At 46.8% G+C, this 27,375-nt stretch overlaps 5 protein-coding genes and 1 long non-coding RNA gene across 14 annotated transcripts in view; 3 read left to right on the top strand and 3 right to left on the bottom strand.

Annotated features, from left to right (window-relative positions):
- taok3a (TAO kinase 3a) overlaps window positions 1-4,672 on the bottom strand; it is a 36,949-nt gene extending 32,277 nt beyond the window's left edge. For 2 of the 5 annotated variants that reach the window (XM_086110382.1, XM_086110384.1), the window contains exon 1: window positions 2,475-2,713. The gene's annotated coding sequence lies outside the window, so the exon portion shown is untranslated. Of the gene's footprint in view, window positions 1-2,474; window positions 2,714-3,109; window positions 3,231-3,611; window positions 3,702-4,526 lie in introns of those variants that run through there. The other 3 variants (XM_086110381.1, XM_086110383.1, XM_086110380.1) reach the window with 3 other exon arrangements.
- On the top strand, window positions 4,254-9,177 carry vsig10 (V-set and immunoglobulin domain containing 10). Of its 2 annotated transcripts, XM_086110388.1 has the most exons (10): window positions 4,302-4,320; window positions 4,401-4,483; window positions 4,553-4,870; window positions 5,523-5,840; window positions 6,455-6,736; window positions 6,846-7,130; window positions 7,223-7,336; window positions 8,195-8,207; window positions 8,610-8,749; window positions 8,827-9,177. In XM_086110388.1, the coding sequence occupies exons 2-10, from the start codon at window positions 4,432-4,434 to the stop codon at window positions 8,889-8,891; spliced, it is 1,587 nt and encodes a 528-aa protein (XP_085966514.1). In that variant the 5' UTR covers window positions 4,302-4,320; window positions 4,401-4,431; the 3' UTR covers window positions 8,892-9,177. The 2 variants fall into 2 exon arrangements, with proteins under 2 accessions (XP_085966512.1, XP_085966514.1); XM_086110386.1 differs by having other exon boundaries at window positions 4,254-4,483.
- LOC147205474 (uncharacterized) lies at window positions 8,415-10,550 on the bottom strand. The gene is made up of 2 exons (XR_015100861.1): window positions 10,111-10,550; window positions 8,415-10,032 (listed from the first exon to the last, which is right to left on the bottom strand). It is a non-coding gene; the product is annotated as an uncharacterized LOC147205474 (long non-coding RNA).
- wsb2 (WD repeat and SOCS box containing 2) lies at window positions 9,338-13,867 on the top strand. 2 transcript variants are annotated; one of them, XM_086110389.1, is made up of 9 exons: window positions 9,338-9,702; window positions 9,804-9,975; window positions 10,874-11,088; window positions 11,477-11,608; window positions 11,695-11,795; window positions 11,868-12,064; window positions 12,176-12,265; window positions 12,366-12,482; window positions 13,135-13,867. In XM_086110389.1, exons 1-9 carry the CDS (start codon window positions 9,660-9,662, stop codon window positions 13,310-13,312), a joined length of 1,245 nt encoding a protein of 414 aa, XP_085966515.1. In that variant the 5' UTR covers window positions 9,338-9,659; the 3' UTR covers window positions 13,313-13,867. The 2 variants fall into 2 exon arrangements, with proteins under 2 accessions (XP_085966515.1, XP_085966516.1); XM_086110390.1 differs by lacking the exon at window positions 9,338-9,702 and having other exon boundaries at window positions 9,911-10,057.
- A 438-nt stretch (window positions 13,868-14,305) lies between these two features.
- rfc5 (replication factor C (activator 1) 5) lies at window positions 14,306-18,862 on the bottom strand. 2 transcript variants are annotated; one of them, XM_086110963.1, is made up of 11 exons: window positions 18,733-18,862; window positions 17,355-17,419; window positions 17,143-17,279; window positions 16,999-17,078; window positions 16,600-16,673; window positions 16,339-16,498; window positions 15,850-15,931; window positions 15,639-15,768; window positions 15,370-15,447; window positions 14,741-14,795; window positions 14,306-14,661 (listed from the first exon to the last, which is right to left on the bottom strand). In XM_086110963.1, the coding sequence occupies exons 1-11, from the start codon at window positions 18,750-18,752 to the stop codon at window positions 14,562-14,564; spliced, it is 981 nt and encodes a 326-aa protein (XP_085967089.1). In that variant the 5' UTR covers window positions 18,753-18,862; the 3' UTR covers window positions 14,306-14,561. The 2 variants fall into 2 exon arrangements, with proteins under 2 accessions (XP_085967089.1, XP_085967088.1); XM_086110962.1 differs by lacking the exon at window positions 18,733-18,862 and adding an exon at window positions 18,127-18,270.
- Window positions 18,863-18,987: 125 nt separating this feature from the next.
- The window catches only part of ksr2 (kinase suppressor of ras 2), a 48,683-nt gene continuing 40,295 nt past the window's right edge, over window positions 18,988-27,375 (top strand). For both annotated transcript variants that reach the window (XM_086110961.1, XM_086110960.1), the window contains exons 1-3: window positions 18,988-19,213; window positions 22,754-22,894; window positions 24,844-24,994. In XM_086110961.1, the coding sequence (XP_085967087.1) occupies window positions 19,031-19,213; window positions 22,754-22,894; window positions 24,844-24,994 (475 nt within the window). In that variant the 5' untranslated portion in view covers window positions 18,988-19,030. The remainder of the gene's footprint in view (window positions 19,214-22,753; window positions 22,895-24,843; window positions 24,995-27,375) is intronic.

Here is a 27,375-nt window from a genome sequence, read left to right as displayed (position 1 = left end):
AAAAACCAAACAAACAAAAAACATGGTGAAGGTGAGACTTTTGTGACGCTTTCCAAAATTAGCCCTGCTCCGCTAAATGATGATGAAGTGGCGGTGCTAATGTAGATCATGTATGGAGACAGACAGAATTGGAAGAGGGGTGGTTACATGTGGGGAGGGGTTAGCTCGCTCCAATGTGCCCATGTCAAACCCGAGACCTGGGAGCCACATCTGGCCCACCACATCATGTTTTTGTAGTTAGCTAATCTTGCGCACCTACTTCCTATTTCTTGCCAAAATCAACAAAATTTCAAACTGTCTTCACTTGAACTTGTTTCTGTTGGTCTAATGGACGAATATATTCCTCGATATAGGGGACGCAGGAGGGGAAGCACTGAAGGCGCGCATTAGCCAGGGGCTCAAAGGGGGGCTGGTACAGAGTGTCAAGCACCGATTGGAGGTCCCATCTGGGGATACAAGGTGCGTCGTGTGGACGAAGCCCCAGAGCCACCCTAAGGAAAGACGGGACAAGGGTGTAGCACCTCACAAGCCCCAATCTGAAACCCTACGACTGACTTGAAATCCGGTAACGACGAAAAAGGCCCCACGGTGGGGGAGACATCTAAAGTAAACATTTGTTTCCGATGTCATTGTCATCTGGTGACGGCTACCGTCTTTCATTGGACACGCTAAACCCAATCAATGCGCAACATTAAGCCTGACAAGAGCGCTTGAATATTTCATGAGCTCTCGATCGCACCACCACAAAAAAAATCTAATAAACAGGCAAAGTGGCAACGCTCCAATACGTTTTGCAAACTTGTCGCTAATTTGGTAGCGTGCAAACCCTGCCAGATGACTCGGCCAAGAACAGCAGAATATCCCGGATATGCGCCGATGTGTTTACCGAGTGGCGAGAGCAGCATGAAATGGCCAAACGATTTCTCGCCGCATCTGACGAAATTCAAAATCAGGTGAAGCAGATTTAGTTTGGATTTACTGCCATTTCCGTGTACCTCGTTTTGGGACAATCCACTTGAGAAGCTGACATGGTTCTTGGTAAGCTGCGAAATTTAGGTTGTTATTTTATATCCATTTGGGTGAGAGGTGTGTGCAGCTCCCAATAGGTCACAATTATCAATATCTGCAAACAGAAAGATAGCACTTAAGAGGATTAGTGCTTGCTATTCTCTGAACCTTGTCACCATGGCCATACCCGTCTTGAGTTTTGTTTTATGCATTATCAGTGGTCGCAATCTGCCCCGCTGACGTGCCAGTCAAACATTGACGTGAACAAATGTGTGTGAGCAGGACCACATGGTGACGGCTGACCTGGCCTACTTACTGCAGCGCTGCCGCCGCCTCATGAGGAAGTGAATACAACCACCACCACCACAAAAAAAAAAAAAAAGGGGGATGTGCGCCGCTGATCCTTTACATCTGCACCCAGACATGTGAAACTTGCCGATACTACGACATCCGATACCGACCTGAAACACTTTTGTACATTCAATCAAAACGCTAAAAACACATGTACATGCATGACCAAAGCAAAACACCAGACTTGGTAATGTTTGGTCGCGCGAGAAACAGTCGACCAATCATTAAAAAAGACCAAGACCAATCCTTGCTGCTTGCGAGGATAACTGACACATTGACTGCATGAAGCATGACGGATAAACGATGTAGACTAAAATTCAAGAAAGAATATTCATTCTCATTGCCCAAAAATACAACCAGTCATTTCCCAAACGTCTGACCAATCAATTACTGACATGTAGACCGCTCAACCACTGCACAAACAGTGACTTACTGGCAAAATAAACTAAAATTGGTCAGCAATATGAAGAACACAAATCCACATTTTCCAAACAACTGACCAATCATTTCCAAGCAAATAACAGACCAATCATATGCGCCCCTTGTGACAATGACGGACACTTTGATCGGCCAATGACTTGCACGACAAAACGGTGGCAAAAGTTGGGTCACTTCGTATGACAAGGTGACGTAAGGCGCGTGACGTCCGACGTGCGCTGAATCCTCAGGCGCGCTTCTTTCAACACCAACGAGGAACAACAACAACGGGCTCGTGCGCGCGCACGGCTTCCAACGTACACTTCGGCCACGCACGCGCGCGCACAAACGCTTCCGCCGCCTGTCGCTCTCCTGCGCGCACCAAAGGGGGATGACGTCATTTTCGACGCTTTTTAATTTTTTTTTTACCAAGACCGCGTTTGCTTTGAACGCAGCGCGTCGGTCGGCAAAATCGATAGAATGGCGCATATTATGAATCAACGCCTGAGAAAGCGGTCGTTCAGGATTAGAGGGGTGCATGTTGGGGGGGAGGGGGGAGGAGGGGGTCAGTCACGGCATTGATAGTAAGACCCTGTGAAAGCGCCACGGTGGTCCACGCACTTGTCACGCTGACCCACATTGCGTGACACGGCCGAAATCCTCCTCGCCACCTGCTGTCATCCGTGTATCCAACTCACCAGCAGCACCGGCGAGAACCACCGAGCGACGCGTCCGTGTCTCAATTCTTTCCTCCACGGCGGCAGTCGACGCGGAGCAGGTGCCCGCAAACCCAAGCAAGCAAGCCCCGGCCGCAGCTGTCGCCTGTCACACAACGCGAACGCACACTGGGCGCTTAATAAGCATCCAAATCTGATGCGAGTCATCCGACAGGAGAGTCCACGACGGTGAAGTTGCCGCCTCCGAGTGCAGTGACGTCGATTTAAAGACTCCCACGTGACTTTGAGTTAGCATGAGATAGCGGCTAATCCACGAGTAGGAAGTGTCAATCACGCACCCCCCCCCCCCCCCCAGCCCGAAACTTCGGTTGCTCACCTTTTAGGGGCACAAAGTCGTCGTACTGATAGGAGCTAAAAGCACAACAAGACAAAAAGCAGTCGAGAGAGAGAGCGAGATAGAGCGCGCGAGCTAAAAGTGAGAGAGAGAGATAGAGAGAGAGGGGTTAAGTTCCAGTTTTGAGAGAGAAAACGTGTCGGTGGTTGCTCGGATTTCCTAATTGACACACACCCGCTCGCCGGTGGGACGACCTAAAGTTGGATTTGTGGATTTAAGAAACATAATTGAAATGGCAATATATTTGAATAAGTCTTCTTACCTGCTGTCCGTACCGCACAATCCCTCAGGTATGATGAAATGATAAAAGACATCAACCGTGTCGGGGGCGTGCGTGCGCGTGTAACTTCCAAGCGGGTTCCCCTCAAGGCCAATGCTGCCATCTGTTGGTCATATTTGGAACTTCACTCAGAGAGGACTTTGGAATATGACGTGCCCAGTTTGCCTTTTTGTTTCTTGTTTGATTTTTTTTTTTTTTTACTATTCACTACAGCACCATCCTATGATATATTGGTGCCAAATGACTTTGAAGTTGGGGAGTATTTCTTTCTAATCATGCTATTCCAAAAACACCAAAAATGAAATATAACTTTATTTTCTTGTTAATGTTCAGAAAGGAGTAAGGGAAAGTCGAAAAAAAGATTGATTTTCAGTTTATATTTTTAAGACGAAAACGGAATATAGCATGAAAAATAAATGGAAAAAGGCTCGATGTTAATTTTGAACTTCCGAAAGTTGTCAGCGACATCATTTGTCATACTGACCAGGAGATGGCGACAGCTTGGCGTCTGAAGTCCAGTTCTGTAACGATCCATCACCATCCAAAATTCCACAAACCCTCGCTAAACACTCATCTGTTAAAGAAAGAAAGATAGAAAACAAAAAAGGACGACAGAAGATGCAGCGCCGACGATTAATTGGAAAAATGTCAGCAAACTCGTCGATAATTAAGTTTGATTTCCAAACCATAAGAAGTTTATTTGTCAAGCGACATTTAAGATGTTTTATTGTACAAGTTCTAAAAATATATTTTTGGGGGCTGAATTTGTTTTTGCAAACGTAAAGAAAAACGAGGTGGTAATTTTGTTCTGGTTTTTGGGGGGCGTGGGCGGGGGTAATTTTTTGATATTTAGTACTGTGTCTTGGTCTGAATCATGTCTTGGTTGGTGTGGTCAGACAAACGCTACCTGTGCTTTTAAGAAGGTGTGTTCAGGGCGTGGCATGTTGGTTCCGAAGCCTAGCCAGCAACGGCAGGAAGCAAAATGAATGCAGTCGAGCTCAAACTACCGCGACGCTCACGAGTAAACGAGTCGAGCACTAGAAAACAAAAGGCAAAGGCAACAGAGCGCAGCCCATATGAAGCGAGTCCTCCGGAGGCGGAGCCAGGTGACACCAACATGGTCGCCCGGTTGTCCTCCCAGTTCACCTGTCCTTTTTCCGCTTACGTCACCTGGTCGAACTGGTCGGACGGGGGTGGGTGTTTTTTTTTTCCCTTTTACTTTGCGCTTCTCTCCTTCACTTTTTTGTTGCTGTTGTTTTTTGGAGGGTAATAGGTCTAAGTAAGGACATGAAGATCGCGTGGCGATGATGGGGAGGAGGAAGGGGACGTGGGTGGTCGCCTGTGTGTTGGCTACAGGTGAGTTCGGGCCGTGCATGCAATCACGTCTGCGCTACCACACCTTCCCACCGGCCATGTTTGTTCCAGTCGCCTTTTGGACGTCGGGCGTGCCGGGCTCGCCGGAGCAGTCCGAGTCGTCCGTCGTCACGGCCGCGCCCGGCGACATCGTCCACCTTCCGTGCTACTCGGAGGGCTCCGTGATGCCTTCGGGGGCGCGCTGGCTGAAAGACGGCATCGAGGTGGAGCCGGACGGCGGCGGCAGCAGCGAGCCGCGGTTACAGGTGCTCAGCGACGGCAGCCTGCACTTCGCAAGGGTGGCGGAGGGCGACGAGGGCGTGTACCGCTGCGAAGCCACGCTTCCTGGGAACATGACGTGGCGTGCGCGTGTCCTGCTCCAGGTAGCCAGTAAGTCACGGCTTGTTTAGCTCAGTTCAATTTATTTTATCCATCATTCCATCCATTTTCTGATCCGCTTTATCCTCACAAGGGTCGCGAGGGGGGGGGGGGTGCTTTTGGGCAGTAGGCGGGGGACACCTCTGAACCGGTTGCCAGCCAATCGTAGGGCACACATAGACGAACGACCATCCGCGCTCACAATCACACCTAGGGACGATTTAGGGTGCCCAATCAACCTGCCATGCATGTTTTTGGAATGTGGGAGGAAACCGGAGTGCCCGGAGAAAACCCATGTGAACTCCACACAGGGAGGCCCGAGCCGGAATCGAACCCTGCACCTCTGCACTGTGAGGTCAAAGTGCGAACCACTTGATCACCGGGCCGCCTCAATTTATTTGATCTTAACTTAAAAGTTTAAGTTGCGCGCAAAGGCCCGCTCATTTCTGTAATTCGAGCCATCATGAGTTATTATTTTTACATTTTCAATATTTGTTTATTTACCTGAGTAAAAATAATAAACGCACTGTAAACAATGCCAACAATTTTAGGGAAAATAGTCAAACATCTTTTCAAATGAAAAATGTTGGTTCATTTATTATTATAGAACAAAATGTTTGCCTCCCCAAGATCAAGTGTGACGCCGTCTTATTGTCCCCCTCAGGTGGTCCAGAGAACGTGTCGCTATCCATCGTGCCGTCCGCGGCGCTGCCCAACGGCACATTGGTCACGCACCGCGGCTCCAGCGTGTCCTTCCACTGTGCCGCCACCTCGTACCCGTCCCAGAGTCTCACGTGGAGCTTCGCGGGGACGTTGGTGGACGCCGCTGGCGGGACCCCCTTGGCTTCCGCTCCCGCCGCGCCCTGGCTGGACTTCAGGGTGAAAGACGTCCAGCCCGAGGCGCAGGGTTTCTACATGTGCCTTGCCAACAACACGCTGACGCACGTCGTCGCCAGCACCAGCGCGCAGCTGCTCGTCTACTGTCAGTATCAGCTCTGCATACGCTGCAGTCAAACCTTATATATAAATGGAAAGTAATTGTATTTTTCACCATAATTGTCACATGCCTTAAACGTATATCAAGAAACTTTTAAAATATTCAGTTCTTTTTTTTGGGTCGAACCCATGGCATTTTGGCATAGTTAATTGAGGAGCTTCATTGAGACAAAAAGTAGTGCTTTGCTGCCGCCTGGACTTTTGCCGACAAAGGACGATTTTGAAGTGAGTTGAGGAGCTTCAGTTTGACACAAATGGCTTTTTGCTGCCATGTTAAGGCTTAAAAAAAAATCTTTGGGGAGCAGTTTTGCCCACTCGTGACTGTATTTGGGGAGCTACTTTGTTTTTGCCCGTTAATCATGAGGACGTGAAGCAAGGGTTTCACTAAAAATAGGACAATACCACGAGGAGTTTTAAGGCTGCCGCTGTCTAACATTTCAGTATTTGAGCATCACGTTTAAAATTAAATTCAAAAATTGAGTATTTTGCTTGGTAGGGTGGAACTAAAAATGCTTTGAATCGGAATAGTTTTTCCATTAAAAAAAAAAAAAAAGTCTCCAGCAATTATTGAGAGTCTGTCTTTCTTTAATGTTGGTGCAGATGCTTCCGACCGCCACCCCGAATGCTCGTGGCTTCAGTCGTCGGACCCTACCTGGGTGCACTTCAACTGCGCCTGGCCCGGATGCTACCCAGACCCGGAGCTCAAATGGTCCCAGGGCAGGGACGAGGCCGAGCAGGGCCATGTGCTGGCCTCGGAGGCGACATCCGTCTTGCAGGTGGCTCTAAACCGCTCTCTGCTGGCCGGCGGCCAGACGCTGAGGTGCGCAGGGCATCACTCGGCTCTCGCCGCCGGACGAGAAGCCGCTTGCTCTCTTACACTTGGTACGTCATGCGCATGCTCACGACGCACGCGCACCACAAAACAAGCGACAACCAAACTAACGCTAGGCGGCTAACAGCGTGTGTGTGTGTGTGCGCGCTAATACTGCAGAGGCGCCGCGTCCCCATGTTTCTCCGCTGATGTGGGCGCAAGAGGGCAACAGTGTGACGCTGGCGTGTAGCGAGTCGGCCTCGGTGCCGCCCGCCATCACCACTTGGTCTCGTGGGGCGGAAGGGGCGGCGCTGGCGCCCAGCCCCAAGCACACCCTGAGCCGGGACGGCGCCACCTACAGCCTGACCATCGCCAACGTCAGCCGCGACGACGTCGGTACCTACTTCTGCCGCAGCGAGAACGCTCTGGCGCAGCGCCGGGCCGAGGTGTATCTCAGCGTCACTGGTGAGTTGCCCGGGGGAGGATTGGAATGCGGAGCGACCAGTATCCGCATTTGTTTTTGTCTTGACGCCGTGCTGTCGCATTTGTCTTGGCAGCCGCCTCCGACTACACGGGCGTCATCGTTGGCATCTTTGTCGCCGCACTCATTGTGGGCCTGGCGGCCGTCACGGCCAGACTGCTCTTCGCTAACAGACATCGCATCTGCCTCGGTAACTGCAACCGCGCGACCCTCAAATGAATCCCATTCAATGTCCAAACAGAGTTGGCGCTCCCCCCATTGAAAAAGTCAGGAAAGCTTTTATCGCAAAGCTCCTTCAGCCCCGCACTCCTCCCCAAAATGTTGTTGGTGCAGCCCTAAAAGATACTTTGTCAGCAACACTGAATTTGCGCACCTCCCCAAAGATACTTTTGAAGCCATGCACACCCTTCACTGTCCGGAGTTGGCGCAGCCCCTTGAGAAGGTCAAGAAAGCTTTAACTGCAAACCTTTCAGCCAGGAACTCCTCTCAAAAGGTACTTTGTAAGCAACATAATCCCCGCAACATCCCCAATGTGTTGCCAGACCCCCCAAATAGTCTTTAAAGCAACAGCCACCCGACAGCATGAAGACAGAGTTGCTCCCCCGCCACCCAAAAATAAAATCTCTTCAAGCTACCCACCCACACCCCCAACATTGAGACAGAGGTGGCGCACCCCTCAAGCCTTACATGCCCTTCAAAATCCCAACTGAATTGCTGAATATTTTTTACACCACACACCATTTTCAAAATCTCTTTAGAGTTGGTGTACTTTTTAAGCTGTACACCTCTTTCAAAACCCATCTCACATGAGTTAACCCACACCCCCATGAAAATAATTTGAGACATACACCTCCTTTAACATTCCAACATAGTTGGCGGACTCCGACAAAAATCTAAAGCCACGTACCTTGACTGAGTCGGTGCACAGCCCCCAAATATTGTTTCAAGCTATGCTCCCCCCCATCAACATCCTGACTACCCATCCAAAGAAATGTCAAAGTTTTATTAGAACTTTTTCTGACCCGTTTTCTTTTTTTTTCTGTTGCAGGGCGACCTTTCGGGTGAGTCTCCTGCTGCCAGTCAGTTCACACCATCAGTGCTGCAACAGCAACTACTCATGGTGACATCAAGGGAAAAAAAGCGCACGCATTCTGTTGGTGTTCATATTTTCAAGTGCAAGTATTTGAGGAATGACATACAGACATTTACTCCACAAAAAAATGGAAGAGTTGATCTTCTCAATCTCTCCGAAAGGAGGGAAGGAAGTGTGTATTTGAGGTGTTTATTTTTCAAACGGTTTGCCATAAATTGGACATGCCACATATTGGAGGAGTGGCCACTATTCGAGGCCCTGCAGCATATTCAGAGTTTTCTCAGTCTTTTTCCGAGACTATTAAAGGAGGTGCAGGATGGATTTTGAGGCCCAAATAATTGTTTCCGGTCACCGCTTTGCTCCTCTGCAGGTCCTCGGACGGCGACAGAGGCGATGTGCTGAGTCTGGTGGAATCTGACGAAGAGCAGATCTTCCAGGCCGTTCCGCGCCTCCCGCCAGTAACGGACCCCCACCCGACCACGCTGGTCCAGGTCCATCGCCTCCCGTCCGGTATACCCTTGATGCTAGGCTTGACATCATATCAATTGTGTTTTGGGGTTTGTTTATTTTGATATCGCCCCCTACAGGTGAGCAGGAGGACACGGGAAACCCGGAGGCCAGGGAGGAGCCTCCGGACCTGGTGACTTTCTAGCAGTTAGCTGCTTTGATTGTAGTGTGCCTTTGCTCCCAGTGAGTATGTGAGTGTCAATGTTGGTGTGGAACGATGGCGTAAACACTGCTTGGGCACTGCACCACAAGAACGTCAACTTAAGTAACGCGTGCCTGCATTATCGCCTTCAGAATGCAACTGAACAGGAACGTCAGTGCCTGTCATTGTTCACAATTGTATATTTGGAGACTAAAAGGGTTCATGGTAGAATTTTTGTACATACAATAAATAGTTTTTATGTTGATATTAAAATGTGTACAGCCATCAACCAGGTTTTGCTTATTTCTATGGTTATTAAAGGTGGTGTGTATTTGTTTACATCAATGTTGCCTATGTATACATTATACAATATACACACACACACATTTTTTAAGGTGTACAACTTTTGGAGACCAGTAAATTAGGGTATTTATTACCATTATTCAAATCAACTCTTAATTATCCAGAACGAGATGCATGGTTGGGTCATGGGAAGGGGGTGTTTTTCCCATGCGGCCCACCTCTCGCAGTACGGCCCAGCCCGAGGAGGCGTGGCTACGCAACGTTACGCAAGGAGCACCGACAACGTGACCAGTGACAAACCTCGGAAACATGTCGTCATCCGCAGGAAACACTTGAAAGACGGCTCGCCTTCTTTTCATGCCTGACAGGAGGTCACCGCTGCCGCCGTCGCGGAGTCCCAACTTGTTTGTCTCGACGGACGCCGAGAGGTTAGGAAGCGGAACGATGTGAAAGACAACCGCGTCGACGATGTGCTCCAACGAAAACAACGCGGCCAAGCCTCAACCGACGTGTACGTAAACGCGTCACCGAGGCGACATAGGCCGGGGAAGAGGCGAGGCGAGCCGAGCGTCCGCCCCCGGACACTGAAGTGGTTGTTTTGGTGGTCCGCAGCCTCCTCCGACCCGGCGCTCATTCTGGAGCTCAAGACCCGACGGCCGCCGTCGTTGGAGGGCCGTCCTGGCTGCGAGACGTGGAGCGTGGACTTCTCCCCCGACGGAGCCTGGTTCGCCTGGTCCATGGGCCACGGCATCGTGTGGGTGGTCGCTTGGCCCCTCGACGCGCAGTACGTGACGACCTCCTTCCACCTCACGCGGAGGCGTTCGGGAAATGCCGCAGCTCTCTTTAAAGAGGAAAAGTCACAGGAGGTTGTTTTTAAGTGTTAATTCGGGGCTTCAACTGACGATTCAATTGTTAGTACCTGGGAAAAACATGTTGCAATCTTTTTTAAAAAGACAAAAACAAAAAGGACTTAACCACATTATTTTTCACAATTAAAAAATATGACTTGCCACATAAAAACAATGCCCTGAACGTCATATGAGGTGTTCGTTCAACCCTCGGAAATTTTGACACTCCATAATAACGAAAAAGTGTATCGTGTCCGCAAAACCTTGTCTTAAAATGCCGATTAAATAGTAAACTAGTAAAATATTACATTTGAAAAAAAAAAGAAACAATGCAAGTTGTCGAACTTTTAGTGAAAACGTAGGAAAATTTGACGCTATTTAAAACCGAAAAAAATTGTCATGCGCACAAAAAAAGTTGTCGCCGAATGTCAATTAGGTAATAAATATCTTGGCTGAAGAAAATGTAATCTTACAAAGGCAGACAAAGCAAACGACTGTTAGTCATACGATAGTGACCTAATCCAAACGCAATGACACTTCGTGAATAATGTTAAAAGTGGTTGCCCAGACATATTCCTTGAACCTCAAAGGAGGCGTTTGTGAAACTCTAGGAAGTTTCAATACTTAGAAAGCAGGGATGCAAATGACAAGGGACTTTGACAATGTAAAAAAAAATAAATACACACACACACGCGCCCTCCAAAATAAAAGCTGATGTCCAAATGTTTGAAGGCAAACACAGCGGGGCCTCCTTTTGGAACAACCATTGACCAGTTCTAGAATGGTTTACATGTTTGTTGTTGTTGTTGTCGTTTTCGTCATGCTCACCCACAGAGAAGGCCAGGATGGTGATATGGACCGAGGAGACAAGAGCTTCAGTTGCGGCCATCCCGTTTGGGGTTTGGCCTTCGGGCCTCGAGCCCCCAAGTCGTCCGCAGCTGGTGCCAACAACTCGCTATCGAAAGGCAACAAAAACTACGATGGCAACGCTCTACTTCTGGCCACTGGCTTGGAAAACGGCACCATCAAAATCTGGAACGTTTTCACTGGTGAGCTCTCGCGTCAGCGATGACGATGTCGCATTACCACAGGTGGAAAAAGTACTTGCACGCTATACTTGAGTACATAGGAACAAGTACAAGAAAAGGCTCCCGTGAGAGCAAAAGTATTAACTCAACTTTGTGCCATAAAACATTTGAAGCAATATTAATTAAAAAGTAGAAGTACCGTTTGAGTACAAAATGTCGAAAGGTGTCCGACTTCAGAGCTGGTATGACCGCTATCTGTCCGTCTGATCTCCAAAAAGTGGTCCAAAAACAAATACTGAACTAAAGTGACGATAGCTGAAAAATGTACTCGGGTACACGTGTTTGTACTTGCTTATTTGGCACCAGGTGAGCATGTTGCCTAACTTTTGATGTTTTTGTGTTGGTTGAGGCGTGGCCACGTTGGAGCTTCACGGCCACGAGGGCGTGGTGCGCAACTTGCTCTTCCTTCCCAACGGCACCCTGACGCTCGTGTCGTCTTCCCGCGACAAGACGCTGCGCGTGTGGGACCTTGCGCTCAAAGGTGTCTATTCTTGGTCACATCTTAGGAGCACTGCTGTTTCCGGAAAGCCGACGTGTACTTAATTGATCGTCCCCTTGTGCGGCCAGGTAAGAAGGTTCATGTGCTGTCGGGCCACAAAGACTGGATCAGCTGCTGCTGCGTGTCATCCGACTGCAGCATGATGGCCACCGTGGGGCGCTTTGACAGGGTGGGCAGCTGCCATCGTGTGCCCTTCGAGTCAACGCTGGCGAACTTGCGCTTACGTGTTGTCCTTAACCAGATGGTGTGCCTGTGGAGTCTTCGCTCGTACACGTTCATCCGCAACCTGACGGGCGGCGCCCACAAAACGCTCTACCTGCTGTCGGCCTGCGACTTCTCGCCCGACTGCGCGCTGCTCGCCACCGCCGCCTTCAGCGGGGGCAGCTGGTGGATCGACCTGTGGGACCCGTACACGGCGCAGAAGCTGGCCACGCTCACGTAAGGAGCCAGATGGGCTTTTATTTTGAAAGGCCGCCGGGTGCCAAATGTCTGAGGCGAAACGGGCTGCTCATGTCACGGTAACAAACCAAGGCTTGTCTCACGCCACAGGGACTACTTTGAAGACTACGGGCAAAACCAGATCTCATCCATTCAGTTCTCTCCCAGCGGCGTGCACTTGGCCATCGTGACGGACGACAGGTGATTTGCATTGGCACAGAGACCTCGGCGGGCTACGCTGCCGTACAGAGTGTGGTTGTCAGGGTAACGTGGACTTGACGGGGGCATGTCGGCTTCACAGAGCTCTTGGCATCTGGGAACCCGGAAAGCCGGGCCTGAGCATGCAGACGGAAGCCGACCGCGACTCCAACGGCCTGTGCTGCAAGTACCATCCACAAGGGGGAGTCGTCGCCACTGGGTAAGTATGGCAAACGCTTCCCAAGTGCAAAAAAAAAAAAAACCCCAAGTGACCTTTGACAACTATTTCAAGGCAACTTTCCAATCAATTAAGTGATAAAAATACACATTTGGATGAGTATGGAAAATGTTAAATTATGGAAAAACACCTTGCAACAAAATGCAAAGTTAAATAGTCTTTTCAATTGAATTTTTGTATTGTATGTTGTAAGTTTGTTTTTTTTTAAACAGGTTTTTAAATTAAATGATTACATCCAAAATGATTGCCGTTTAAATAATTTCTGAATTTTATATTTAAAGTTTTCTGAGAGATTTAAAAATCTGTATTGACAAAGACTAATACATCGGAAAATACAATAAGACTAAATTCACAGAAAGTGCTCATGTTGAAAAACTGAAATGTATTGTGCATATTGATGCTAATTTGTATACTACTATAATACTTTGCGCTTCAAGCGGCTTCATATTTTTTCAGGCTTTTATTTTTTTTCAATATTAATTCCAACAAATAATAAAATACAGCCATATCGGCACTCATATTGCAAAAAGACGCGTTGTGTCATGTTGCTGCGGCGAGAGAAGAGGCTTCCCTGCATGCATGTGTGTGTGTGTGTGTGTGTGTGTGTGTCTGCGTGCGCGCGCAATGATTTCAGAACCCGCAACGGGCACGTGAGGTTCTGGCGGGCGCCGCGGGCCGTGCCGGATCTGCGCCACCTGTGCCGCGCCGCCCTGCGCCACTCGGTGTCCACGCACCAGGTGGAACCGCTCCCCCTGCCCAAGCGCATCCTGGAATACCTCACCTACCGCGACATCGCCCCACACGCGACTTGATTGCTAAGTGGCAGGCTGGACGGACGGGCGGGCGGACACATACACACACGTGGCGTTTCTCTTCATGACAAATTTTCTTATAATTGCACTAGCATTATTTGATACTGCTGCTAATTTATTTGATTGTATATTTTGGTTGTCACGCACCACTGCTGTGTAACCGCATGTTGTAACCTGAATAACTTTTATTGAAAGCACTAAAATGCACACTATTGTTAGAATTGTGTTTAGTTGTGGTTTGCTGAAGCCGACAAAACAGACTTCTGGAAATTTTGTCATGTTGTGAATTTTCTAAGTCATTTTTTGAAAGTTTATTTTTCTTTTAAATGAAAATTGGGCTTTGCGCAGGAAAATGACAAGAAAAAGGCTTTCTTTCAAAATATGTTTGAAAAGATTTTACTTTCAAAAAGATCAAGATGTGTATTATTTTGGGGAGGGGGTGTTAAGTCTTCATTTTAATGCTATTATGTTTTTTTATGGAATTTGTTTTGGTCATTTTTGAAAATAATGTTTTCATGTTCACCAAATAAAAAATAATTTTGCATATAAAATGCATACCGTGACTGTTTTTGCTTTTTTTTGTTCTCTTTCTTGATTAGGGTGGAGCTTACCTGAAGCCCACAAAGAGGCTGCTAAGTTGTCTCTATATTGCTGTTAAAAAATATTTTTTTTATTTTTAAAGGAAGTAATAGTTTGAAGAAAGAAGTTGGGTTGTAGAAGAAAATACGTCAAAGAAAATGGTTAAATTATTTTTTATTAGGGGTGAGAAAAATCAATCTTATAAAACAAAAGAAGCTATTGGCAAATTTGTCTTGTCTTTTTAACAAAATGTGATATTTTGGCAAAATATTTTTATGAAGAAATGTAAAATAGTTTTAAAACAAATAGGCTACACATTTCACCTTATAAAAATTCATCAGAAATTTTGAGGGGCACTTTTGAAAAAAGAAAAGCAACAGCTTTTGACAAAAAAAGTGACAGGTTGGAGACTAATTGTGGGGAAAAAGTGATACATTTAATACAGGAAAAGTCGAGGAAAGATTGGACTTTTTTTTGACAATCAGGAAACGTAACCAAGATAATTTAGGTGGACACGTGTTGACAAATGTGCTCAAGTTAAAAAAATAAAAATAAAAAAAAAACTCCTTCACTTCAGCACACTTTTGTTCCCATTTATTGCCGTGCTTGAGCAAAGGTGAATGAGGCTGACCTGAAGCGTCTGGCGGGAGTCGGATTGTCCACCACGCCGTCACTGGGCCTCGCTGACCACCAGGTTGCGCGCCACCTGGAAAGCCGCCACCATGGAGCTCAGCTGGATTTTCTCATTGGTGCCCGATGCCAGCCGATGCCTAAAAGCAGAGAAACCAGCGCCGGGTTAGCGCAGGACGCCGCTCGCTTCACACCTTCCCCCCTAATCGTGTGACTTACTCCACGTCGGCCAGCTTGATGAGCAGATTCATTCGCACCGAAGGCGGGAAGTCCACTATCAAGTCAGGGGACACACACACACACACACACACACACACATACATACACACACACACACGCGCGCGGCCATTTCAAATGATTGACAAACAGACACAAGTAAAAGGTGGGGATATTTCATCAGCATTTCTAATGTCGCTAACGATGAATTAGCCTAGCTTGTGGCTCGCGTCGCCAAAATGTATGCTAACGACGTACGTTGAAGTGAATGTGAGCTGCTGGGAGCCTCTCGATTTTCACCGGCGTCATCTTTCAAACCGCAACCGCCTTGATTGCGGCTATCTTTTCATGATCATTTCATTGATAAAGTACAACGTACCGTATGTTCAAAAGCCTCAAAAGCTTATACGGGCTCCAAATATGAAATCGCTTTGAGTGAAGCGGAACCTTTAAGATGACATGTTGGTGTTTGACCAAGTTAGTTGTGTTTTCAACAGGAAAAAAAAAAGTTGGATTTTAGGGAAGGAATCTGAAAGTGTTGAAAGCACACGTGAAGCCGTTTCCGGTTCCACTCATTGACTGTCAACAAATGCAACTCTGGAAGCGGCGTCCTGGGTGACGGCAAGCCGTACCTCTGTGGATGAGCAGGTGGACTTGAGTGAGGATGTCTTGGAGCGCCAAACCTTTCAACGTCTTCAGCTCCAGGATCTCTGGCGGACGCGCGAAAGTGAACGTGAAAACAGAAATGTCACTCGGCAGGCCTCACTTCTGTTCAATTGTCATCGAAAACCTGCTAACGGCCATTGCGTAATTGTTTGTGCCCTCCCGATATCTTTGACCAAAATACGCTGTGGTGAATATTTGATGTATTTCACGTGAGGATCCCCCCGTCTTGACTTACGCTTGTAGGCGGTGCTGAAGTCTTTATTGAGCGACCAGTCGAGGATGTTGGCGATGTCCGAGCGCAGCGGCTGTCCCGTGCACGTGTACACCGTGTCCTCGCTCACGCGGCCGTACGCCATGCTGGTGCTCTGCGAACACACACACACACACACACGTAGGCGTCAATCCAAACATCCAAATGGCCACCCGGAGGACAAGATGGAGGGCACCTGCAGGATGTTGAGGGATCTTCGCATGTCGCCCGACGACAAGGTGACCAACGCCTTCATTCCATCTGGAGTGACGTCGATGCTGGATATTAAAAACAAAACAAAACAAAAAAAAACAGTGCCTCGATAAACTCGTACATTCCTAATGACCTTCAAGTATCGCAGTCCTAATATCGGAGCATTTCAATAACGCTATCGGTGCACCCCGATTGAAAATTCTTCCCACTGAAATGATCTGAACGTGTTTGTGTTTGAATGGAGAGAAATACCACCGCATCATTCAATGTAAAACCAAACTAAAATATGACAGCAAAAAGAAAATAAATGGTGGCGTCACAAGCTTAGTGCGTGAGCAAATGGATTCACTCTTTCCCGAGTTCAGAATCACAACTTCAGGTTTTTCAGGGGAAGTTTTGAGGGAACTATCGAGGTCCGCACTACAAAGAAAGCGCGTAGGCGGGCGAATGTTTTGCAAAGGGTGCCACCCACCTCTCCTGCTGGATGACATGCTGCAGCCTGGGTATCATCTGATCGGGCGACAGCGGGCCAAAGCGGAAGCGCGTGCAACGGGACTGCAGCGCCGGGATGATTTTGGACAGGTAGTTGCAGATCAGGCAGAAGCGAGTGTTCTCCGTGTACTTCTCCATCACTGACGCAACGACAACACGTTACGGACTAAGACCGCGACTCACCGGAAAGGACGCGCTGCCTCCGTTGCCGCGCTTCGGCACGAGGGGTCGCCCGGCTTACCTCGCCGCAATGCATTCTGGGCGTCCTGCGTCATGGCGTCGGCCTCGTCCAGTATCACCAACTTAAAGCCTTTCCTGAAGACGCACATTTGACAATTCAAAGAAGCCATTCTAGCATTTACGGCACTTCTAAAATATAACTACGCTTTTGAAATAGTACAAACGCATTTTAAACAAGAATAGATTGAGAGAGACCAGCGATGGATAAGACCAAAATGTGGTATGGCATAGCGATCTCGCTATGTGTTTAAAGTTCAAGAAATCCTGTTTTTCTAAACTAACAAACGTATTTTCTCACAACATACAGTACACCAATCATCGGGTCCACAGACGCCACTTTCTGTCGGCCAAAAAAGCAGGATTGAAGCAGTAAGTAGGAACTACGCGTGCTCCGTCTTACTTGAAGATGGTTCTGGTGCTGGCAAAGCTCAGGACGGGCCCTCGCACTACGTTGATGCCTCGGTCGTCCGACGCGTTGAACTGTAACACCGGCGCCGGTCAGAACACGACCAAGTGCCAAAGGGGCCGAGAAGAAATACTGTACCTCCAGAACCATGGAGTTGAACTCTTTGCCCTTGTACAGCTGCTTGGCACAGGCTAAGATGGTGGACGTCTTGCCGGTCCCGGGGGGCCCGTAGAATAGCAGATGTGGCAGCCGGTCCTCGCTGATGAACTTCTGGACTGCAAAATAATGTGCTTGTGTGTTATTTGACCGCGTGAAGGCGTCACTTTTCATGTCACTGGCTTTGAACTTACTGGTAGTCAGGATGTCTTTGTGCGAGATCAGGTCGTCTAGTTTCTGCGGTCGGTATTTTTCCACCCTAGAATACACGGACCACAAGCAGTCCAGTTTGAAATGGAACTACCGATGTCTGGTACTGCTCCGCCGTCAAGCATGTCAAGTGGAGTCTCCTTAGTCTCCTCGTTTTAAATTGTAGTATTTTGGCGCTTAGCGCACGGTGAGATACCTGCTTGAGGAAAGATCTCAGCTTCATTATTTTTCTTAAAAACTGATCACAGGCATTGTTTAGAATTAGAACGAGGACATTTTATCCCGTTTTTTGAAGCCTTTAAAATGTCACAACTTCTTAATTTTGAACGTATCGACACATTTTTAACACTGTTGTGTTCCTTTATTCAAACTCTTTCCGCTAACATTGATATTACTTGGAAAAAAGGGAATGTACCTGGATGACGGGTCAAACGGCCGCATTGTAGCGTTAACTACCGGCAAGGAAGACTTAAGCATCATCCGATTTTTAAAATTCATTACAATAATAAGAATTCTTATTATTTGCGAGTTGCACCGCCCTGCGCTAAGGGAACCCGGAGGTCATTGGAATATGTTGTGTTTCAAGCAATTCTGCTACCGTACACGAGATATAAGATGTTGTCGAGAACAACCGGGCATCCATACACGGGTTTAAACGAAAGCGGACTTGACAACATGCAGCGAGAAGCCGAGAGGAGCTCGGCACAAGCACCAGGCCTTGCGACGTTCGCTAACTTGGCTCCGCGTCTCGCTCACCAGGGTAAGTTTCTGGACTGCAGCGGCGCTTTCGCGGTGGAGGCCATCACTTAATTGTGGAACAGAAACGGCAACTTTGACGCAACTCCAACTTGCTGTTCGGCGCCGTGTTTGCCGCGCGAGACACAAACCGGAAAAAGCGTCCTTGCGTCACGACAGACAGCCAATGGGAACGCTTTTTCCGGTAATATGGGCGGGGCAATCGAGAAGCTAAGGGAAAAACGCTTTAAATGTGCTGAATATTTACGAAATGAGTTATTCATATGTTTCACATGGGTAGATACAAACAAAATCCCAATTTGGGGGGGTTATTTCGATATTGTGAAAACATTTTTGATGAGCTGAAGAGCGGAAAGTTGGAACTGTTTGAAATGGTCACAAAATGTGTGAATGCCTTTAGCTAGACTAAAAGTAGCTAGGCTTTTCCTGCGAGCGCCACAGTAGGCTTCGGAGTTTCGGTTGTGATCTCGCGAGATTTGCCCGGCTTTGATTGACGGCTAACATGACGGGGGAGTACCCCGCACCACCACCACCTTCCTCATCGCCTTGAACCGCATTGAGGACCCCTCCCCCCAGGCCACCCCCAAGGCCCCTCCAGTTTTCCACCTTGGAGCCTCCGCGTCCATCGTCGTTGTCGTCCTGACGGCCGGCCGGCCGCCATCCTCGCATCATTGCCAGCTCCTCCTCCTCCTCCTCTTCTTCTTCTTCCTCCTCCTCCTCCTCTTCCTCCTCTTCCATCACCACCGTGATGAGGCAGCATCAGCATCAACATCTTCCTCAGTGATGGAGTCGCAAGTCACGCCGCCGCGACACCTCCTGCCATCTCTTCGGACCTTTTTTCCTTGCGCGTAAGAACACACGCACGCAAAGGAGCGGTGAGGAGTGTGCGTGTGCGTGTGCGTGGATGGGAACGATGAGCGAGGACGAGACCGGCCCGCGTGCGGCGCACGCGAGCGCGCACAAAGCGTTGCAGCAGTGCGAGCTGGTGCAGAACATGATCGACATCAGCATCTCCAGCCTGGAGGGCTTGAGGACCAAATGTGCCACATCCAACGACTTGACGCAGAAGGAGATGCGCACGCTCGAGGTGAGTAAGTGAGCGCGCGCGCACGCACGTACGAGCGGGCGCGTGCGTGCAAGTGGCTTCTTGGTTTCTCATTGCGTAACTCAGTGCAGAGCAGTAAATCGAGAAAAAAAGCGAAAAAAAATAAAGGTGGGGGGGGGTGCAGTTGTATTCTGCAGGTGGACATTAGGAAGAAAGGAAGAGCCCCCACCTTCCCATCATGAAGAACCCCCCCCCCCTCCTCTTGCTCGTTATGCAAGGGGACCATAGGAATATACCGGAGGTGGGAAAAGTAATCACAATCTCGATTTCACAACAAGGCGGCTGACACATACTTGTGAACATAAGAGAAAATAAAAGTCGGGTGGAAAGTATTTGTGCCGATCCAATGCCTGCCAAAAACAAAAGTCAAACAAAGTACAGGATGGGAAATGTAATGCAGTACCAACGTAAGTCTGATATATACTGTATATATATTTTAATTTTTTTGCTGCTCCTGTACTTTTATACATTTGAGAACGCCTATAGGTACAAAAGTTAAAAAGCAATAACCAAATTTTTGCTCTCGAGCATGCAGCGGGCTCCTCTGGTAAAAGCAAAGTACTGATTCAACTTGTGTATGAAGAAAAAAATAAAGTACTGACTGAATATTTTACTGTACTATGCATTATTATCAATTACTAAAATACTCTGGTAAAGGTAGAAGTGCAGATTTACGTAATCCAAAGCAAACAAACAAACAAACAAAAAGTACAGTGGCTGAGATGTACTTCAATAGAAAATGAAAGATGAACAATTTTGTTTTTAATTGTCAAATATACAGTAGGGCGGCCCGGTAGTCCAGTGGTTAGCACGTCGGCTTCACAGTGCAGAGGTACCGGGTTCGATTCCAGCTCCGGCCTCCCTGTGTGGAGTTTGCATGTTCTCCCCGGGCCTGCGTGGGTTTTCTCCGGGTGCTCCGGTTTCCTCCCACATTCCAAAAACATGCATGTCAGGCTGATTGGACGCTCTAAATTGTCCCTAGGTGTGAGTGTGGGCGTGGATGGTTGTTCGTCTCTTTGTGCCCTGCGATTGGCTGGCAACTGATTCAGGGTGTCCCCCGCCTACTGCCCGAAGACGGCTGGGATAGGCTCCAGCACCCCCCGTGACCCTAGTGAGGATCAAGCGGTTCGGAAAATGGATGGATGGATGGAATATACAGTAGTGGTTCAATTCGCGTAGCTACTTAAGTAAAAGTAAAAAGTACATACGCTCCCCTGTACAAAAGTAAAATGTTTTTTTTTAATGTAAATTATACGGAAACACTCTGGTAAAAGTAGAAATATTGACAAAACTAACAAAAAGTGCATCATCTGACATGGACTTCACTACAAACGTATAAAAGAATATCGGACTTGTTTAAATAGAAGTACTGACTCAGCTCCTGCGCTTCAGTTAAAGGTAAAAATGATAGAATCTAAAATGAAGACTGCATTAGTACAAAAGTAAAAACTTTTTTTTTACTGTCAAGTGTACAGCAAAATAAAAAAAAAATAAAAATAAAAAAAGAGCACTCTGGCAAAACTAGAAATACCGATTCAACTCCTGTGCTTGATTAAAAGTAAAATAATGACCGGTAGATTTTTGCCCAGTTTTTCTCCCCATTGCAAAGTCAAACAAATACTGAGCAGCATTGAGGGACAAAATCTGACTTCTTTTATTCCATATATATTTTTTAAATGTATCACTTGTGCATTTCCAATGATCTGAATCGACTTTGGTGAAAAAAAAAATCCATCCATCCATTTTCTCCCGGCTCGAGTCACGGGGGGCATCAGCTCGAGCAGGGAGGCTCAGACTTGGCTCTCCCCAGGCACTTCTTCCAACTCTTCCTGGGTCGTCCCCGGGGTGGGCCTTCTGCCAGGGCGACATGCCACCTCATCTGGCTCCTCTCAATGCGAAGGAGCAGCGGCTCGACTCCGAATCGCTCCCTGATTATCTCGGCCCATCTCTAAGGGAGAGCTCAGAAGGCCCTGCGGAGGAAACTCATTTTAGCCGCTTTTATCTGGGATTTTGATCCACAGCTCGTGACCATAAGTGAGGGGAGGAACGTTGATCACCTTCTGCCTTAGCTCCCTCTTTACCATGACGGTCCGATAGAGCGTCCGCATCGCACCAGACGCTGCACCGATCCACCTTTTGATCTTCCACTCGCCTTCATTTGTGAACCCGGTACCCGGAGAAAAGCCACACAGGCACGGGGGAGAACATGCAAACTCCACACAGGAAGGCCGGAGCTGGACTCGAACCCGGTACCTCTGCACCGATGCGCTAACCACTGGTCCACCGGGCTGCCCTCCCAATACCAGCGCTGAAAAATTCAGTCCATCACGGTCCTGAACAGAATTGGTGACAGAGGACAGCTAAAGCATGACCCCCTTATGATGAAGAGCAGGTCACCGGGACCCCCGCCTTGGAGCCAAGTCTGGAGGTCGGGCTCGCTGGGAACCGCCTGGTGGCCGGGCCTGCGCCTACGGGGCCAGGTGAGGCTCAGCTCCAAGAGGCAACGTGCGGATACCTTCCCGTGGATGGGGCCAAAGGGGTGGAGTGCACAGTGATCTTATCATCAGTGTATTACATAATCTGCCCTGTTGTCATTGTTTCTGTTTGGGAACAGTCATTCCAGTCCATAAACCCGCCAGCGGATGTTTTTGGGAAAAAAAAAAAGCCAAAAGACAAGCAGCAGTGACTGAGCGCCCAACCTGACTTGAGCCGTGAGCACCTGTGAGCGCGTGGCGTCAACGCGCCGCCGCGTAGAAACAAACACCATTAAGCGCGCCGTATCATCGCCATAAAGTCGCTTCAAGTCCAAGCGCGACCGCTCCGATGGCCTCTCGCTGTCATGTGGAAGCCATAAAAGCAGGCTGAGAACATGACATATTTGGCATAACACATTTCATACGGGTCATATTGCAACAAGTTAAGGTCCCGATGTAGTGAATTCCGGTCATTTCATGTCATTTATTACACTCGGAATCAATTCAAAGATTGTCCTCTGAACCGAAATCAGGCTTGTGCTCGAAGCAACAGGTTAAGGTCACTTTTCCCACTTTTGCAACTTCAACAAAACTTTACAAACATTGTTATCTCCAAAATGCACGATTTATATTTGCCTATAGTGGTCAGATGACAAACGCGGGATTTGTCAAAACGGAGCTCCTCAACGAATTTCCACCTAGTTCCTTCGCACCAACATTCCCTTAAAATCACCGTGAACTTTCCCATAAATTTACTCTGAAGGTTTCCAGAAATTTACCGAAAACATTTCCAGAAATGTACTGAAAAAGTTTACAGAAGTTGGCTGTGAACTTTTCCAGATAATTACCATGAAATATGCCAGATATTTTACAGAAAGTTACAGAAAATATTCCCCGAAATTTACTGTGAACCTTTCCATCAATGTGCCGTGAGCTAACATTAGCTCTGATGTGAGCGTAATGCTTATTTATTTATTTTTCCCTGCGTTTTTGTCCATATTTTCCTTTTCCATCTTGTTTGACGTTGTCGTTGTGCTTGTTTTATCAGGGCAAGCTCGTGAAATATTTCAGCCGGCAGCTGTCGTGCAAGCGCAAAGTGGCCTTGGAGGAACGCGGCGCCGAGCTGGACGACTTCCCTCGCCTCGGCCACTGGTTCCGCATCGTCAACCTGAGGAAGGAGGTCACGCAGGTGGGAGGGGCAATATGCAAATTGTGCGGCCCAACATCACTGTGAAAATTTTAAAAACAAACATTTGGTGGCAGTCACCCAGATGCTGTGTTTTTTTTTTTTTGTGGCTGAGCGTTCTAAGGTGCTTTGTTCAAGTTATTGTCTCTGTAGCAGGGTTAAAATAGTTCTTGAGTTTTCATTTTAAAAAAAAACTAAATTACATTTTGACTTTTTTAGTCTGAACTCATTTGGATTTTTTTTGTATTTTTAGTATACTTTTTTTTTTAAATATATGGAGTGCTTGTGGACGTCACTATTGTGTAGTAAAGTAAACTGTAATTCTCAAATGACTTTGACCTTCCTTCTCCTGTACAGATGTACGGCAATAGCGATTTATTAATTCATAATACATTTAAAACAAAAACCGTGCAAGTGCATGTCTGATATTACTGACAAAGATAAAAGCTCAGGATATTCACACCATAAATCTGGCTAGTTTGCATTTGTTTTTTCAACCAAGATGTCGTTGCAATTCGATTTACTTTTTTGAAGCATTTTTAAAAAAAATTCATTTCGTGAATCAACTTGTTTTTTTTCAAATGTTATTTATTTTGTTCGTTTTTGTGAACTACACTAACTCTACAGTAGCTCTGTGGACGTGGTTTTGATGTTGCTTCCTTCTCAGTCCGGCTATGTCGCAGATGTCGCTATTACGGTCAAAACCAGGGAAAAAAGTGCAATCTTTTGCACATACTGGCCACAAAAAGTGTGTATTTTAAAATAGGCAAGTAAGATGGCTGTTAAAGCGCTGAACTGAATGAATACATTGAAAAGAACGGACCTTTGGTTGTTTTATTTTTCGCAAAAACACGAACATCTGTCTGTAGCGGAATCGAAACAATCTGGATCCGTCAAAAGGACAACAAGGCAGTCATCCCTCCTTTATCGCAAAATATGAAATCTGCCATGTATCAACCAACAATTCGTTGTATTATTACGATTTATTTGAACATTTCATGCAAATGTTTTACAGTATTCGTAACAAATGATATTATGCATATGAGGCGCAGGTGTTATCTTTGTCCATTTGGGGACGCTGTGCACACAATGTACACCAGGGGGCGTTCAAACTTTTTTGTCTCCAGATCCGCATCCAGAAAAATGGAAGGACGTGAGGGCCACTTTGGCCACTTTCTTCAACTTTGTCATTAAACACGCTGAAAACACGCGCAAGTACACCACAAATGATGGAGTAGAATACGCCTGTCAGTTTTAATCACAACATTGAAATTGACTAAACCAGCAAGTACACTTTAATATTGACCACACCCCCCGCCCCCACAAAAAAAAAAGAAAAAAGTTTGAGGTGATAACGTTTTAAATTCAAATCATAATCTGTTTTCTAGATCTGCCCATGCTTCCAACATGTATGATGTAACTTGTGATGTTACTCTGACGGCTCATATTTGTCAGGGGAGGCGAGATACTGTAGATCATAGGTGTCAAACTCAGGTCCTGGAGGGCCGCTGTCCTGCATGTTTTTCCAAGTCTCCCTGTTGCAACACACCTGATTCAAATGATCAGATCGTCAGCAAGCTCTGCAGAAGCCTGACATTGAAGCTGTTCATTTGAATCAGGTGTGTTGCAACAGGGAGACTTGGAAAACATGCAGGACAGCGGCCCTCCAAGACCTGAGTTTGACATCTATGCTGTAGAAGAACACGGATGGAATCATCTAGGGGGGGCACATAAAATGGCGTTCCATGGGGCGTCCACTCAGGGGGCCATTAGCCTCGAATCCTCCTTCCTCCCTACCAATGGAAATATTTAATGTGGTGGCAAAATATATTTTACAAAGCAAAGTTCATCGAAAGAAAGATTGAAAACGTACACCGTTAAAGTCTGCCCTTTTGATGGGTTCCAGCACGTTGGAACGCTGAATGTGACCGTGTTGATATTGGGTCTGGCAGGACATGAGCCCCGCTGGGGTGACGCTGGAGGGTCTCCTAGACATGAGCGAGCAGCAAGTGTGCGAATTGCTGCAAAAATTCGGCGCCAACGGGGAGGAATGTGCCCGCCTCAACGCCTCGCTGGCCAGCCTCAGGAGAGCGCATAAACTCGGTAAGTCTCGACCTCCAATGCAAGTCGCTTAGCGGCGAATCCGGCTAGTGGAGTGTGCAAACAAATCAGGAAAACATCCACCGTAGCCATATTGTTGAGAGGCTTATTTAAAGTCAAATTAAATCTAATCAATAAACCCAGTTGGGGCATGAACGTTTAGAAAAGCACGTTTTACTGGCAGGTATGTTTCCCCAGCTCCCTGTGGGTGGCGATAAATGCGCACGTCAGTAAGTGCTTGACAACTAGCATAAAAGCCAGAGGAGAGGAAGACGGTTTTTTAAAAAACTTTCTTCTTTCTTCGTTCAAATTTTCACCCCTGAAATGAATAAAACTCCTCCGCATATCAGCACCAACATTTATTCATCCCATTTAACCATTCTCCAACATTTTTAGAAACTGACCAGAGAACAAGCCGGGAAGTAGACCGTGCAAAAAAGAATAACAGTGATCGTCTTTGCGTTTCGAATACAACCATCCATCCATCCATCCATTATCTGAACCGCTTTTATCCTCACGAGGCGTCAACTACCATGCATGTTTTGGCAATGTGGGAGGAAAGCGGAGTACCCGGAGAAAACGCAGGCAGCGCGGGGAGAACATGCAAACTCCACCCTGTTTCGAATACACACATGGTTAAAATCAAATCAAAGGGAAGTTAAATGTTTTTGTTGGTTGGCTAACTCCTCAAGTTAGTCTAGTCTCAATAATTACGAATGAATAGCAATTCTTGCGCAAGGTGAGAAGCACGCCATCACAACAAAAATGCCGATTGTCTTGAATGCACTTCGAGTGCCATCTCGTGGATAAACAGCGCAAGTACACCATCCTGACCTAATTTATGACAAAACATTTATACATTTAATGGGCAAAACTTGGGACAATTATTTTAAAAAAGGCTAATATAGGTCGCCCTCTATACATCAAATTGCACTTTATGGCCAACTGAAACCCATGAAAAGTGCATTAAAATATTGAAAACTCAAATCATGTGAATCCAAATTCATTTTTGAAGTAGACTACACATCTACTTCAACATTTATCCAAATCAAAATGATTATATTGTGTACAAGCATTAGACAAAATAAAATTGCGAAACTTCAACACAGTGTTTTGGTGTCGTGAACGTGTTCACATGACAATTGCATCTGAAACCTCAACAATAAGACAAGTCAATACCATTTCAAATGGAAATATCAAAAATCAAGTGGATACTGATGTCAGTTGAAAACTTCATGTGGTCAAAACGAAACGTAAAAATATGTGTGGGGGTTTTTTTGGTGGGGGGGGGGTTACTCAATAAGATTATGATGATAATGATGATTTCAAAAATGGACTTGTCTCCTTTTGGGAGCGTTGGCGGGTCAAGTGTAACGTTGCCGTGCCATCAGCCTTCCAATTGGCAACAATTAGCATACACACATATCTTTCCGTTAGCCGCCCTCTGCCTTTCTCTCGTCCACAAATTTTTTTCAAACATATTTCAATAAATCCGCCTTGAGTGTGCATTGTCGATTTTTATATAACATTCATATTTTAAATGACAGTGACCTGAAGAAAAAGAACATCTTGGACTTTTATTGAGATTTCCTTCTTGTTTGCACCGCGGAGCCCAGGGCTGCCGTTCTCCGTTGAGACACCAGGGGGCGACAAAGACCAAATTTGCAATACCATTGCAATTCTACAGGGTGATCAAATGGTGGCAGTAGAGCATCGCTACAAACGTGTGCTTCTGTTTGGCGCACACAGAAACGAGATGCGGCTTCATATGGCATCTTTCTCCGAAGCGCCATCACCAATAGAATAAACATGGAAGTCATTCTCCTCATGGACACGTTGTCAGCTTTGAAGGAAAACCTTTTCGACAAACGGCAGCACATCTCCGCTGAAGGCCTCCTGTTTATTTTGCCTGCGCACACTCATTGCACGCTTAAGACGAATCTAATTAAGTCTGGTAATTAATCAAATTGCGCTCGTCAAGTGACTCACTTGGCTTGGAAGTGACAACGTGTTCACGTCCAAAAGTCTTTGTGCTTTGCTTTTATGCCCCCAAGTCACAATTAATGTGCTCAAAAGCATCCACAAGATAGACGTACACTGTCTATCAAATCACGACATTTGATGGATGTCATTTGGAAAATGTAATTCATTATAATGAATATAATAAATCACATTTTAATCAGTGGATAAAAACACGTACACACAGTATGTAGAAGTATCTCACTCTCTCTCTCTCTGTCTGTCTGTCTGTCTGTCTGTCTGTCTCTAGAGATTATATAGGATAGGATAGGATAAACTTTATTGTCAAATGTACTGTATGTGAAACATACAGCACAGATGAAATTTCCTCCCTCTCAACACAAAACAAGACAAGAGGAGCCACC

This window comes from Hippocampus guttulatus, chromosome 5 (genome assembly GCF_054856545.1).
Source record: "Hippocampus guttulatus isolate MCC_2025c chromosome 5, RoL_Hgut_1.0, whole genome shotgun sequence".
Taxonomy (NCBI): Eukaryota; Metazoa; Chordata; class Actinopteri; order Syngnathiformes; family Syngnathidae; genus Hippocampus; species Hippocampus guttulatus.
This window is presented reverse-complemented; position numbering and strand designations above follow the sequence as displayed.